Source organism: Haplochromis burtoni, unplaced genomic scaffold, assembly GCF_018398535.1.
Source record: "Haplochromis burtoni strain Fernald_Lab_line unplaced genomic scaffold, NCSU_Asbu1 Contig_194, whole genome shotgun sequence".
NCBI lineage: Eukaryota > Metazoa > Chordata > Actinopteri > Cichliformes > Cichlidae > Haplochromis > Haplochromis burtoni.
Window position 1 is genome coordinate 968,263 of NW_024582555.1, and position 15,730 is coordinate 983,992.

The window sequence follows — 15,730 nt, forward strand, 5'->3', positions numbered from 1 at the left end:
CAATTACTGCCAGCTTCTTTGTCCATTACTTTAAAAAGTATAGCCTTTTGGAATTGGAAGCTTCTTTTTGATACACCATTTATGGTTTTAGTTTGTTTGTTTTTTAGTGTCATGTTCTGTAATAGCACAGCAGTACTCCAGCATTAAGTCAGTATTACAGTTTTTGTCTTGGACTCTAGGGTGTGCTGTAGAGGCAAGGCCTTTACTTTGGATTTACACTGAGTTCAAAACGGGGCAGACACCTTGCAAGAGGGATTCAATTCTAATAGGGAGGTCTGTGTGATCAAACATTCAGCTCATGTGATCTGTTATTAATGCCTTCAATGTTAGAGCCACATGAGTCGGGTGGGAGGTGGAGGTTTTGGGGGCAATGGGGATAATGGGGAAGAAACAAAAGAAGGGAGGAAAAGACTTTGACTCTCATCCTGTGATGAACTGGTCACTGGATCATGCAGAGGAAGCTAAGGTGCTGGGTCCTAGAGTTTCACTCAGCCCCCGATCAAAGGAAACACTGGATGATTCAAATGTCATTTAAATGTTTTATGGTAGTCAGGGCATTGAGTCGAGGCTTGAATAAGACGAGACTCAAGGCAGCTCTAAGTCAGATAAGACGATCGTAATAGGTACGTGTGAGTGTGTGTGTGTGTCAGTATATATCATTCTCCATTCTGACCTCACATTCATTTTGCTAGTGTCCATAATTCTCCTGATTGTTTAGTCAGTCTAAACCCCTTTTAATTACACTGCACACTGGTAGTCAGTCACTGAATTCATTATCAGCTGCTGAAGCTGCACCATGTGCTCACATCTACACAGAAAAGACTCACAAATACACAACCGTGAACACGTTAACAGGATATGAGAGAGATGACGCATGCAGCGTACGCCCACATCATGCGCCCACATAGCTAAGTACACACCTATCTAAATATCTTACTAGTATGCCAAACAGAATAAAAGCTGATTATTTGTACCACTAAAAACAGAAGTACAAGGGATTTATATATTTATATATATATATATATTTATATGCTCTCTATATTTGTGCGCACAATGGGTTAACTTGTCGCAAGAAGATGAGGAAATGGGAGTGGCCTCAGAGTGACCTGTGAAAGAGAAACTAAAAGGAAAAAAAGAGCTGCACAGTTTTAACGGTCTTTTATGCTGCTGGAAGTCGAGTAAAGTCTTGATACAACAGGTAATTTTGCAATTTTTTTTAAGTTTCCAAGTTTCTTGTCTTTTGGTCGTATCTTATAGGTTAGGCAGGTGGTCAGATAGTTAGGAAAACATTTTAAAGACAAACAATTTCTTGGTAATCTCACAGTTAATATTGAAACTCTACTGACTTTCACTATCTTTCCTTCTAGACATGGCCTCTCCTGCAAGTCTAATAGCTGAGGAGAATTTTCATTGTTCCATCTGTCTGAGTGTGTTCAGTAAACCGGTGTCAACTCCCTGTGGGCACAATTTCTGTATTGATTGTATCACAGGCTACTGGGACACCTCAAATCCATTAATATCATGTCCGTTGTGCAAAGAGGAGTTTAACATCAGACCAAAGCTTCGGGTTAATCATTTCATAGCCGAAATGGCAGCAAAGTTCGTGAAATCAGTTCAAGAAAAGTCTGTTAATATCACAGAAGAATCAGGAAATGGAAATGTGCTCTGCACGCTTTGCACCGGGGCGAGGCGCCCAGCCCTGCAGTCCTGTTTAGTGTGTATGATGTCCTATTGTCAAATACATCTCGAGCCTCATCAGAAACTTTTGGCCTTAAAAAAACACAAGCTTATTCACCCGGTTGAAAACCTGGAGAGCAGGATCTGCAAAGATCACGGTGAACCTTTAGATTTGTTTTGCAGCGTGGATCAAATGTTTCTCTGTGATTCCTGCAAAGACAGGGACCATAAACAGCATAAGATAGTGACTCTAGAGGAGGAGGCTCTAATGAGGAAAGACCAGCTGGAATCAGAAAAAAAAGACGCGAATAAGATGATCGATGAACGTCAGCAGAAAATTTGGGAAATTGAACGCTCACTGGAGGCTAACAAAAATAATGCAGCGAAGGCACTGTCATGCAGTGAACATGTCATGACTGCTATGGTGGAGTACATTAAAAGAGGCCAAGCTGAGCTAGCGGATGTAATTGAGACAAAGCAGAGAAAAAAGCAAGCAGAGGCAGACGGCTTAATTAATGAACTGAAGGGTGAAATTATGCAAATAACCCAGAAAAGCCAGCAGCTTGACAACATTTCAGTCACAGACGACCCCTTCAGATTCCTTGAAAGTTACCTTTCACTTACCATCATTCCACCTCAAGTAAAGGACTGGTCTGATGTGACTCTTAGCTGCGACCCGTTTAAAATGCAGGAAGTTATGGCCTCGCTGGAGGCAACAGTCACAAGAGAAATAAGGATGCTCTGTGATCCCAACTTTAAAGAAGTCAGGCGGCACGCTGTGGAACTGACACTGGATCCTGACACAGCAAACTCTTATCTCTATATTTCTGAAGATGGGAAGCAAGTCACATGGGGAACCCAAAGGAAGCGTGTCCCAAAGAACCCAGAGAGGTTTGATTGTGTTCACAATGTCTTGGCAAGAGAAGGTTTCGCCTCAGGAAGATTTTACTATGAGGTTCAAGTAAAAGACAAAACACAGTGGGACTTAGGAGTTGCAAAGCAATCCATCAACAGGAGGGGGGACATAAGACTGAGTCCAAAGAATGGATACTGGACAATTTGGCTGAGAAAGGGAAACGAGTTCACAGCCAATACAGACCCTCCTGTAATTCTTCATGTGACGGAGGTACCTGAAAAGATCGGGGTGTTTGTTGATTATGAGGACGGTCAGGTTTCCTTTTATGATGTGGACACGAGGGCTAGCATCTTCTCCTTTACTGGATGTAACTTCAAAGAGAAGATCTTTCCCTTCTTCAGTCCGTGTGCTACTAATGGGGCTGAAAACTCAGCCCCGCTGATCATCACTCCTGTCAGAAACAACAAGTGAGGTTTGAAGGGGTTGACATGGTGAGTTGGACTTGCCGAGTGATTCCAACACTATTTTCCCCCCTCTAAAACTGCAGCCTGTCATTTTGTTTCTTCCCTCCATCGCTGTCAGCACTGTGTGTCATAATGTGTCACCTGGAAGACAGACAACTTCATGTCTATGCAGTCCCTAAGACATTCCCTATCTGCTGCCCTCTGTGCAAAAGTGATACTCTGAAGCGTTTCAGGGTTAAATAAATGGTCTTTATGAGCCAAAGTGGCTGTAGCAGTGTAAGGGGTACTGTAAAGTAATGTGTTCAGAATTTTTTTCAGGCATGTTACATCTGTTGCATCTAAATTTTGGGGTCATGACTTAACACGACTTTCTCCTGTTTTGGCTTCCCTTCATTGGCTTCCTGTTAAATCCAGAATTCAAAATCCTGCTCCTCACATACAAGGTCTTAAATAATCAGGCCCCATCTTATCTTAATGACCTTGTAGTACCATATCACCCTATTAGAGCGCTTCGCTCTCGCTCTGCAGGCCTACTTGTTGTTCCTAGAGTATTTAAAAGTAGAATGGGAGGCAGAGCCTTCAGTTTTCAGGCCCCTCTTCTGTGGAACCAGCTTCCAGTTTGGATTCAGGAGACAGACAATATCTCTACTTTCAAGATTAGGCTTCAAACTTTCCTTTTTGCTAAAGCATATAGTTAGGGCTGGACCAGGTGACCCTGAATCCTCCCTTAGTTATGCTGCAATAGACGTAGGCTGCCGGGGATTCCCATGATGCACTGGGTGTTTCCTTTCCAGTCACCTTTCTCACTCACGATGTATTAACAGACCTCTCTGCATTGAATCATATCTGTTATTAACCTCTGTCTCTCTTCCACAGCATGTCTTCATCCTGTCTTCCTTCTCTCACCCCAACCAATCACAGCAGATGGCCCCGCCCCTCCCTGAGCCTGGTTCTGCCGGTTTCTTCCTGTTAAAAGGGAGTTTTTCCTTCCCACTGTCACCAAAGTGCTGCTCATAGGGGGTCATATGATTGTTTGGTTTTTCTCTGTATCTATGAAGCGCCTTGAGGCGACTTTTGTTGTGATTTGGCGCTATATAAATAAAATTGAATTGAATTGAATTGAATTGAATTGAACAATAGCATACAAAATCCATTGAAATAAAATGATGGTCAGTTTCTCTCACATGATGCTAGATAATAATGAATTTCTCCATCGATTAATGTCAGTGAATTAAGATGTAAACTTTCAGCAGAACACACAAGGTGCAGCTCTGCAAAAGCTGCTTAGAGAGAGTTTAAAATGTAAAATGTGAGCAAATGAAATGTATAAATTAGTCTGTTTTCTCTTATTGCTTTAAAAACTTGTTTGTTTGTTTTTTAATCACAGTTTATAAATGTGTATTTTCTATACTACGTTGCCATAATGTCTATAGTCTGGCCACTAAAGAGGTTTACTGTAGGAGAGATCAATCAATTCACCTTCTGGATGGACTGTTTGACTGCTTGTTAATGTTGAATTTTAACTTTATGTCTATGTATTTCTTGAAGCACCAACTTGATACACATTTAATAATTGATCCCAAAACATTATATAAAATATTTAATGATCAACTGACTGATTGATGACTGATTTTTGAACAGTTGTTGAATATGTCACTTTAAATTCTTTTGCCTTTTGTCATTCCTTTAATGATTAGATATTACATGTACTGCACATGATATGTGAAATCTGTGAAAAGCATGCACACTATGATCTGTTTCTCTTACATTTTCTTTAGGCATTCACTCAACAAACATTCATATAAACTAAATCCTGCTGACAGATATTAAAAGCAATGAAAATTGAATTACTACAATATGCAATTAAAGTGCATCTGTCACTTTGCAGAATGAAAACACAAATTAGACTCTCTTGACAGTTTTACATTCCCACATCATACACTTAGTAATTTTGTAGCCACTACTTCCAAAGTAGCATCAAGTTTCTCCCCTGGAGTAATTTGAAAAATCCAAATATTGTTAATTCTGCGCTTCACAAACACAGGGATAAGATTTTAATAGTTATCACATACACAGCTGTGCTGTGCTCCAAATGACAGCATGGTATTTCCAAAATGTGCTCGTGTTGCATGATAAAATCACTTGGATTGAAAACACAGCTTTTTTCTGCCAGACACAATACTTCGATATTTTATTTAAGATGGAGTAGCATAAACATGTTGAAAACACATTTCAGAAGTATTCAAAGGTGCTTTCAAAATTAAGAGAGCTTGTGCTTAATGTGCCAACATATATTTCCCAGCTACTTCATATTCTAGTGTGCGTGTATGTGTATGTTACTATAAATTGTAACAACTGGATTATGATTAATAACAGTACAACAGTAAATGAAGATGAGATAAGCTGGCCTTTATTGATTCTACAGTTTGGAAATTCCCATTATTACAGCAGGAATAAAATAAATAGATGCAACAATAAAAAAAATGATACAAAAGAAAAAGTCTGATATTTTCACATGCCTAGTAACAACAAATGAAACGGAATAGACCATAGTGCAGTAGTTACATGTTAACTGCAAATGAAGTCTTATGACGTGACATACTGCAACACCATTCGTGGTTAAAGGGCACTGGGTTTAAAATATACAGACCATCTCATATACAGGTACTCCTGCAAGCAGACACCTGGCTGGGGCCTTTCTGTGTGGAGGTTGCATGTTCTCCCTGTGTTTGTGCGGGTTAGGTTAATTAGTTAATCTAAGTTACCCATAGGTGTGAATATGAGTCCCAGTGGCTGTCTGTCTGTGTTAGCCCTGCGTCAGACTGGTGGCCTGTTCAGGGTGTACACGGCGTCTTCACTATGGTAGCTGGGATGGATGGATGCACTTTAAATGCATACGGAAGTAATCCAGTTTTCATTGCCTTTAATATATGTCTGTTGATTGAATGCCCAAGAAAAAGAATTCAAGAGAAACAGATAATGTCAGGTTCCTGTCAGCATTTTCAAATTAAAAGACTAGTCCTAGAGAGTGTGCAAAAAAAGGCACAATCAAATTTTTGAAGCTGAACAAGAACACACTGTATTTGTTATTGATCCAGTGAATTTTCACCAGGAGAAACACATTGGCACACATCTACACACACACAGTTTTCTTTAAACACACACAACAGGCTTTTAACTGCTCATTCTGTTCACTTGCTTTTATTCAGCCACAACAGCAGTGCAGAGAGACGGCCATCCTGGATGGCTGTGAAATGCTGATACCAATGGAAAAAGAACACTTCAAGCAGTTTGTGCCAGGCCCCGAGGAAGCCTTTGTTTTGCATTGTTTGAAAAGCGATGATAGTGAAGAGAAGTGCAAGAATGAATAATGAAAAGCTACATGTTCACAGTATTTTAATTACTTTCCAGTATTAAAACCTATATTTATATGTATCCCTGGCAACTACAATAACTGACAGTATTGTTGGAATAGAAACCACACTGGTGCCTCCCTTTGTCTTAAATGCTTGAATTGTTTAAAATGAGTTTAATTAACAGATACATCTGATGTCTCATAATGTATTGCGCTGGATTATATTTACACTAATAGGAATGGCAGTGTCCGTTGGTCAGCCAGGCCCTCATTTTAATTCAAACTGCAATATCTCAGCAACAGCTAAACACTGAGATGTAATTTGTTACATATCCCTGTTGTTTGTGTGGGAGTCTGCTGATCTCCTCGCTTTTCCTCTCGTGTCATCATGAAAAATATTATAATTTTAAGGTACAAATATTATTTATTTGTACCTTACTTATAACACTAATAATTATTTGTAATAATATGTATTTGTTATTTAAGTCAAATGAGCATAACAGAGTTTTAGTGTAGTAGCTCTTGGACCTCTCAGGTTGACAGGCTATTTTAACAGTCTTCTGATGTTTTCCCCATGTTTCTTAGTAACACAATGTCAGTTAAACCACAGGAATATCAGTCTTTCTAGTCAGGAATGAACCATTGTGAATCCATTTCACCTCTTTTAGTGCAAATGAAAGTGACAACATGTGCACTGAAGAAGGAACGAAAAGATACCCCCTAAAACGGGAATGATTTTGCAGGTGGTGGCCACAGACCATTACTTTCTCCTCATGCCTACTGACTGATTATTCTCTGGGTTTGCTTTTTTCCAGTGTCCTTGTCACTACTGGTAGCGTTAAAAGGTAGATGCACCCAATTCAAGTTAAACGGGTAGTCCAGCTCTTCAGAAATGGCACGGCTATACGTATTGTCACAAGACTGTTTGCTGTGTCTCCTAACACAGTCTGAGGAGCATGGAGAAGACACCAGACCAGGATATGGTCTGTTACACAAAGAAAGCTGGAGATGGCTATGGAACGGCATCAACCCAGCTGCAAAAGCTGCATCTGCTCCTTTGTTTATGGAGGAACACTGTCAGAGCCCTGCAAAATTACCTCCAGCTGCCTACTTGTGCAGTTCAGAATCTGAATTCATGAGCATGCCACGAGGTCCTTTAGTGGACAGATATGGATAGAGCAATAGTCTCTGACTATCACCTGTTAAACTAGTCCCTTCTTGTTGTTGGTTCTCATAAGCTCCCGTTGTCACTTTCATTTGCGTCAAAGAAGGCTGGAATTGATTCACAAAGGTTTGTGGTTCTTGACATAATGACTTTGTGTTATACGTAATGATTGAGTGTTCCCTTTATTTTTTTTGAGCAGTGCATAATCTCTGATTATACTGGGCTCTGTCATTACACTACCTTGGTGAAGGACTGGGTGAAAAATACAATTACACAGTGTGCGCAGGCGTGTGTGTATGTAGACGTGTGCAAATGTGTTTCTGCTGGTGCACATGCCTTTTCCTAACAGTATGTGTATCCAGTGAAGTGCCAAATGTAATGAGATAAATCTATCCATTAGGGTCCCTTAACAAGACTAAATCTGCAGTGCTGTTAATGAGTCGGTGCTCCATCAGCCGTCCTCAGAGAGCCGGAGGACATTCTGACTAAGGCTGGACGACCCCGAGGCATGCTGAATCAGACCCTCTAAGCCAGTAAATCCACGGCTCCAGCTGTTGTATTGTAGACCTTCATTATTTAGCTGTCTGTCCTTTTGGGAGAGACTTGAAGTTAGTAAGCAGCAACAACTTACAGGGACTGAAGTCATGGCCATCCCCGGAAACACTAATCATCTGTAATCATTGATCTGCCATTACTGGGCCTACTCATTAGTCTGATGGAATAATGCTCAGCACTGTGTTTTGACTAGGTTATTATTAGCCTCTCAGTTACTGCTGTAAAAAACATGAACTTTCTGCACTTGTAGTGTATGCTGTGGAACAACTTCTAGCTCATGTAGCAGCACAGCACTTAGACAATTTCAATGAAACTGGAGTTATGAAAATAAAGTGTTGTTTCCTCCAGGGAGCCTTTTTCCAGTAAACAAGTCCATCTACAGCCATCACTGTCACACCATCAAGCTACTGTCTGTTGACAAGCTGAAAATGGACGAGGTGGGCAAGCATTTCAAATAAAAAGGTGCTTCGGTAAACTGTTAGCCACGTAGAAGTACTATAGAGGGCTGGTGCGGGATAACTGGATGCAACTGGGACCCTGCTAATTGTTTCCTCCCAGCATCATAGTAGTTGTAAGTGTAAGCATTGAGAGAAGCCCTCGATCATAAGCTGCACTATATGTTTGACAGTGCTTAGCCTGCTAGCATGTTTCTAGTAACGATGCTGCAGTTTTGTTGCTTAGCCAGTTAAATTCGATGAAATCAGCGAGTCCGCTTCACAACATGAAGTCAGTTTCTCTGATAACAATTTATTTTACAGACTTGAAATTTTTGAGTTTTTTCAAGAATTACACATGGCAGCATTGATTTAAATAAAAATATGAGCAATCATAGTATTTGTTGCAGTTGGTTGTGCAACACTGTGATTAAATGTAGAGGTAACAACAAGTAACAACAGGACAATGATGCTCTTATACAGCCTTAATGGCACATTTCATAACTTGAAAACCTACAGAGTGAAAAATAACAGCTGAGTGACTTTTCTCTCTATCTCTAAGATGGAAGAGACAAAATTGTGTGGCTTTTCCAGTGACAGATCAGATTTGTGGTCCACAAAGGCTTTGATCTTAAGGCTTTCTGACAGGCTTTAATCTGAGCAGACCACACACACAGACACACACGCACATACCTTTTCACTGAAACCACCAAGTACAAAACAGAGTCACTGTATTTCTCGCCTGTCTGTTTGGGAAAAGTCACAATGTGGATGGCGCGATGGCAAGCTGTTTTTAAGTGCTTAATAAATAACAAGAAATTGCTTTTACACAGTGAAAATAAAATGCGAAGCCATGGCAAACACATCTGTTTCCCCTTACGCACAAATTGTGGTGAGTCACGTTGTACTGTAACTCTGTGATTGAGGCTGTTGTCACAAAGGTCACGTTTTAAATGTGCCTGCCGCACCTTCTCTTAGTTATTTACACTGCATTTGCTGCCATAGGTGCAAATCTCTTCTACTGAATTCATATTTCAGAGAGAAATGCTGGAACGTGGGAAGCAGAGGACATTTAATGACATTTAAACTACAGATAGAAAGTAGGGGTAGAATGAAGAGATGTTTTTTAATGATTTCAAAGCAACCTTGGTGGTATTATCAAAATATATAAATGAAAGATGGCTGTCTCTAATCTAAAAGTACCACACACAAAAAAATATTGTTCAAGATTTAAATGGATGATACTCAAGATCTGATGAGTAAAACACTGTATTTACTCACCACACTGAAGAAAAGATGGATATGTGGGTTTTCGATCCATATTCACCACCTCTTTATGGACTTCTGATTAAAAAGAACACACTAATAATACTTTTAATGAAATTGCTGATGGTTTTATTTGACAGGTGAGTTAGGAACTCTTGAGATGGCTTTACTAAAAGCGCCTTCACTAAGCTGCCTGTCCCCTGAAATAACTGATATTAGTTAATTTAGAGCCCTGGTACATCTCTGCCAGGTTGCAAATCCAGACCAATTAGTGTCACCTCAACAGATGAGAACATGGAGCAACACCTCTCTGTCTTGAGGGCCTTCTCCTTTCAGCTGTTCATAATGCTATTAATTAGAAAGCCCTTCTTGAATTAGACAGCACACTGACCTTGATTAAAATAAGGCTCACTGGTGACACATAGCACACAGACTGAAACAGTCTACAGTGCATACTAAGGTAATTCATCACAGATCAACATGTATGTCAGAGCCAAAGGCAATTGAGTTTTTGATTGGCGGGACTGTTGGCGTGGTAAAAGGCAGGTGGCAGGCTCGTGACCTTCATACAGTCCAGACAAGCAAAGCCGCAAGCTAAAGCAAGTTAATCAAAAGCAACAAAGAACAACTTTTTCAAACTGTCTCAAAATAACAGGATTAGAGTTTATCTCTCAACACCAGTAATTTAATGCTGGAAGCATTTAATTTACAGTCAATCAGGAAGCACAACCAAAAATAAAGAACTCTAATTCCAAACAGGAAAACACATACGAGCATTATTGCTCATATGAGAGAGGGCGTCATGATTTTAGTGACACACAGGAGAGAAGTCTGTTTTTCTCTTCTTTCAAAGAGTGACACTCTCCTGTGGCCTGTTGGAGCTGTGAGGTGGGGAGAGTCTTTGTTGTTTGCAGAGTCAAAGGGCAGAGCACTGAGCTTTAAAGATGATGATAAGAAGTCCCCTAGATGAGACAACACAGTGATATTTGGCGTAAACAGAAACTAAAAACCCACTTTTGATATATTGTATTGATCATTTCTGCACTGGTATAATATATATGCTAAAGTCACACATATAACAAGAAAATCTTTTAAAGATGACCTTTTCTCCCTGTTGCAAAAGATGTCACTTAAGTTCATTTAAATACAAGTCTGACCATCATGCATCTGAAGTAAAAGTCATCACACAGAATAGATTTTTCCTACTAGTAACCAACGCAACAGCCAGAAGAGGATATAATGAACTACAAAAGAACAAATTAGATTTAAAAAAAAAGATAGGAAAAAACCGGCTCTGCATATCAATAAAACATTTCAATCTTGAAATGCTAAAGAGCTCCTAGATCTCAAATATATTAATATGGCCACACAGAAGCTTCAGATGACTCATCGTATCATAACTGTCTGGGCTTTAATGCAAATCAGCCACATCTGCCTCACACGTTTGAGCTGATATTCTGATTTATAACTGCTTAAGCTTTCATGCGCTTGTTTTATTATTCTCTTTTATAAGAGTTAGAAACAGAACATTACAGATTAGTCAATGCAGCAACTGCTTGAGTAATATCCATCCATCCACTGGCTCATCCAGTGGTATATAAAGATGTTTTTAAGCCAACCAAGATAAACAATCTCTCTAGTGTCCTGAGTCTGGCCTGGGGTCTGTTCTCAGTGGAACATCTCACCTATGAGGTACCCGGGAGGCATCTTAGCCAGATGAAGGTTGTGTGCCTCTACTTTGAGGCCCTGTCGAGCTCCTCCACCTGTCTCTAAGGCTGAGCCCTGCCACCTTTCGGAAGAAGCTAATTTTGGCTATTGCTTCTGCAAACTGTGACGATCCGAGTGAGTGTCTGTCTTTGCACATGAGGGCAGAGTCCTGGTTCCTCATCTGCTCCCATGTTCCTGCCTCTCAGCCATTGACAAAATCGCTACCTAGAGCTAGTGACTATAGTTGAGGGTGGAAATGTATACTGACCTGTAAGTCAGCAGCTTCACTTTAACATCCAGCTCTCGCTTCGGCACAACATGCCAGTACAAACGATCTGTCAATCTCCCAGTTCACCCTAAACTCACTTGTGAAAAATACTGAGATACCTAAGCTTTTCAGGTGACACTCAAAGGTGGAGGGCTTGGCGGATCCAATAACCAGTTATTGAAAGCGGCTTGAATAACAGTCACAACATTAATTTCAAAGAGTTCCCCAAATCCTAGAGAATGACAAGCAGTCGTGAGATATCAGCTAGTGTTCCTCTGCCAAGAATATTAGGGAAAGCTGTCGCTATTTTCAAGTGAGATGAGCTTAGGAGACACTGGTCCCTGCTGCTTTGCAATAAATACAGAACTCAGCTCGTAATAGATTATGTATCTACTTCTCCAAGTTTCACCTGGTGTGAATGATAGTGCGTAACTGCCTTTTCATGCTTTGCCAATTTAACTGATAACCTACAGCAGCATGAGAAGCCATTACAGGTCTCAGCTCAGACAACACATAACTGTCTTGTTTCTGTTTGTTATTTGTTTATTTTCTGTTTGTTACATACAGATTTCAGAGTTGTGTGATAATTTTCAGTTATTTAAAAGATAAATAATGTATGATTGCTTTTAAATTTTTACAATATTTGTAAAATAAAGTTGTTGTTTTTTAACAACTCTTCCTAAATTGTCAAAAATGAACATGCTGATTTTTTTTTTTTTAAAGGGCATGATGTGATATATAAAGGATTGCAAATGAATATAATTACTGCCAGAGACGAGGGCCAGTTTGCAGTATTGTGGAAACCACACCCACTGGTCAGGGAAAAATGCTGAACAGTGGTCTGAGGCCACTAAAAATATAGCTTTTAGCTAGTTGAAAATATTAGATTTTTACTGTGTCACAAAACCTTGTATTTTAACAGGAGTGTGTAGACTTTTTATATCCACAGCACCTGAGGCACTTGTAATAACACAGCCTTCCCATTGATACACATTCCACTATAACTCAAGATCTGCGTTGTCAGTGTGTTTTAGGTAAACTTAAAGAAAGACCTAGCAGCCTAAAACATGCAGTTAAATATTTGATTTATAAGCAATAAAATGCTTCCTGCATACATAGAAATGATGAGTATAAGAATCTCATTTTTTCTCATATTGTTTTGTCTGGATGCCTCGCTCTGTCTGACTCAAGTACTGTGTCAGAAGCTTTCTGAATGTCTTTAGCTTTTTACACACTGCAAAGTGAGCGCAGAGCCATGAGCTGCTTTTCCCTCCAGCCTGGGTGGGACCTTTATGTGCTCTCTCTTTATTTGCAATGGAAAATATAGGCCTGTTTTTCCTTTCCTTGTTGCCAAATGTATAAATTAATTTGACAAAAAGACATATATACACATATCTATTCACTTAAAACCAGCGCTTTCACTCATGGCTGGTTACACATACTGAAGTTTAAATACTTCCTTTTTATACACCAAAATAATACCAGAAAATAACAGAAAATAACTTTCTCATAAAAATATTTTCAGTAATGAAAATACAGTTTGTTGCGCTAATTTTACATGGGATTTTGCCTTTTTCAAGTGCTTTTAAACATTAAATTAGGAACATTTTAATGTGATCAAACAATGAAATTACCTATAAACAAGGTCAATGAATGTGGCAATATGAATAATAATACTTAAATGTACAGAAATATACAGTCAACAGTTGGTTTAAATAATAATGGATCGCATGCCCTGGGACAGACTGACAGAGGCGAGGCTGCCATCGGCCCCTCTGGCCATCACCAGTAGGTGAAGTGTCTTGACCAAGGACACAACGACCGAGAGTGTCCGAGCCGGGGCTCGAACCAGCAACCTTCTGATTACAAGACGAACTGCCAACTCTTGAGCCACGATCGCCCTAAATAGCAATAATATTAACAATTATTTGATGTTAAAAAAGTTTATAGGAATCATTTCATATATTTTTCCATAGCATAGTTCAATCTTTCAAATAACAGACAAATATTTGTGAAATCATGATACATTTGTGAATGTATTTTAACAATCTAAATATGCATATGTACAGACAGATACATTTAAAAAACAAGAAAATTATGTTTTATTACATTACAGTGATTTTACGTTAATTTACATTTGAAATGTGAAATCAGTCTATTTATGTAAATTTAATGATATTCTAGAAGAACAGAACTGTAAAATACTTTTATATTAGGACTTTTTCTTACAGTGTAACTCTAAGCATGAATTATGGTAATAAATACCTTGTTGCAAATGTGGCTAAATTTTCCCCTGAACTATAAACTACAACAGATTCTCAATTCACCTAGAGTTAGGATATGTAAAGTGCTCCCCTATTATGCACACAAATGTATGCTAATATCATGTAAATCACCTGACATGGTGCATCAGTAGTGCTAAGGCTTTGATTTTGCTTGTATTTTTCAGTCTCGGTATTGAGTCAAATATGTGTTCATGCGCTCTTTGGGTTTTCCTTTCTTTTTTCTGCTGTGTAACTACTGCACATCAGGATGCAAAGAAAGTTGCCAACACTGACATTGACATAAAATTGGCTTCATGCATTTATGGATGCATTTCAGCCTTTATATCACTGTTATGGCTTGGGTCTATATGTTTGCCAAGACCAGCCCTATAATGTGTTTATGAGCAATGTTAATTCATTTTTATTCAGCTGAGTGTTTCCCCATTCACTAATAGACAAGGGCGCATGGAGCATTGTCTTCTGCAAACAGTTCATTTTTACATGCCTTTCCTTTGAGTGTGTTATATCAGCATCTCTTTCTATCTGTTGTGCTTTTGTTATTTTTGCAGCCAAGAAGAGCTGGATACCTTCCTCTTTCCATAATCTAGGTTTTGTGCTCGTGGTATTCCTGAAATTTTGTTCAGCATGTTCATCCAAAACATGGGAGTCAAAAATTCTGTCATGTTTAAACCTTGCTAATATTTATATTTAGTCACAAGTCTATTTTGCAGGATTACCTGTTGTTTTCTGTTTGTTTACATGTCATGATTCATTATGCCAACTTGTATGTGAGAGTGTATTTCAGTATTACTGTTGAATCTTGTCACTTTCTATTTTAGAGTTACCTTGCTGGTTATGCCAAATTTCACATTAATGATATGTTAGAGAACCCAAACAACAGTGGAACCCTGACTTACGAAATTAATTCGTTCCCGAGGGTCTTTCGTAAGTCGAAGCACCCATTGCGCGTTTTCAGTGAGGCGATGCTGAACGATAGGCTATAGGCTAATTGCTAACTAGAACAACAATACGTCGTTCAAGTGGAACAGCGAACTGCAAGTACGGAAGCCAAGGGTTTGTCACATGATTCGGAAGGCATTGTGGGCATTGTAGGCTCAGCCAATCACAGCCAGCGGATTTCGTTATTCGGGCATTTTGCCGTAACACGGGCAGAAATATTGCCGTTCAGCGCCTTCGTAACTTGAATTTTTTGTGAAACGGGGTATTCGTAAGTCGGGGTTCCACTGTATATCATTTAACCCCTTCTTTTGTAGTTTCCTTAAGGTTCACATACGTCTTTCTTTATTTATGTTCATTTTTAAGATTTGAAAAAAGCACGGCATTTTTTCCTGGAAACCAATATACAGGGTGGCCATTTATATGGATACAGCGTAATAACATGGGAATGGTTGGTGATATTAAAGTCCTGTTTGTGGCACATTAGTATATGTGAGGGGGCAAACTCCTCAAGATGGGTGGTGACCATGGTGGCCATTTAGAAGTCGGCCATCTTGGATACAACTTTTGTTTTTTCAATAGGAAGAGGGCCATGTGACACATCAAACTTATTGGTAATGTCACAAGAAAAACAATGGTGTGCTTGGTTTCAACGTAACTTTATTCTTTCATGAGTTATTTACAAGTTTCTCTTTGTTCACAGCCATTGACATGTCGAAGAGGTTAACACGTGAGGAGCGGATCGAAATTGTGTTGATATCT

The 15,730-nt window shown here is 39.3% G+C and overlaps 1 protein-coding gene across 3 annotated transcripts; it reads left to right on the forward strand.

Moving 5' to 3' along the window:
• Positions 1 to 1,075: 1,075 nt before the first annotated feature.
• LOC102301370 (E3 ubiquitin-protein ligase TRIM21) lies at positions 1,076 to 12,239 on the forward strand. Of its 3 annotated transcripts, none has more exons than XM_042226068.1 (3): positions 1,076 to 1,198; positions 1,368 to 3,024; positions 6,207 to 12,239. In XM_042226068.1, exon 2 carries the CDS (start codon positions 1,370 to 1,372, stop codon positions 3,002 to 3,004), a length of 1,635 nt encoding a protein of 544 aa, XP_042082002.1. In that variant the 5' UTR covers positions 1,076 to 1,198; positions 1,368 to 1,369; the 3' UTR covers positions 3,005 to 3,024; positions 6,207 to 12,239. The 3 variants fall into 3 exon arrangements, with proteins under 3 accessions (XP_042082002.1, XP_005935273.1, XP_014193240.1); XM_005935211.2 differs by lacking the exon at positions 6,207 to 12,239 and adding an exon at positions 3,874 to 3,921; XM_014337754.2 differs by lacking the exon at positions 6,207 to 12,239 and having other exon boundaries at positions 1,368 to 3,465.
• The last annotated feature ends 3,491 nt before the right edge of the window (positions 12,240 to 15,730 follow it).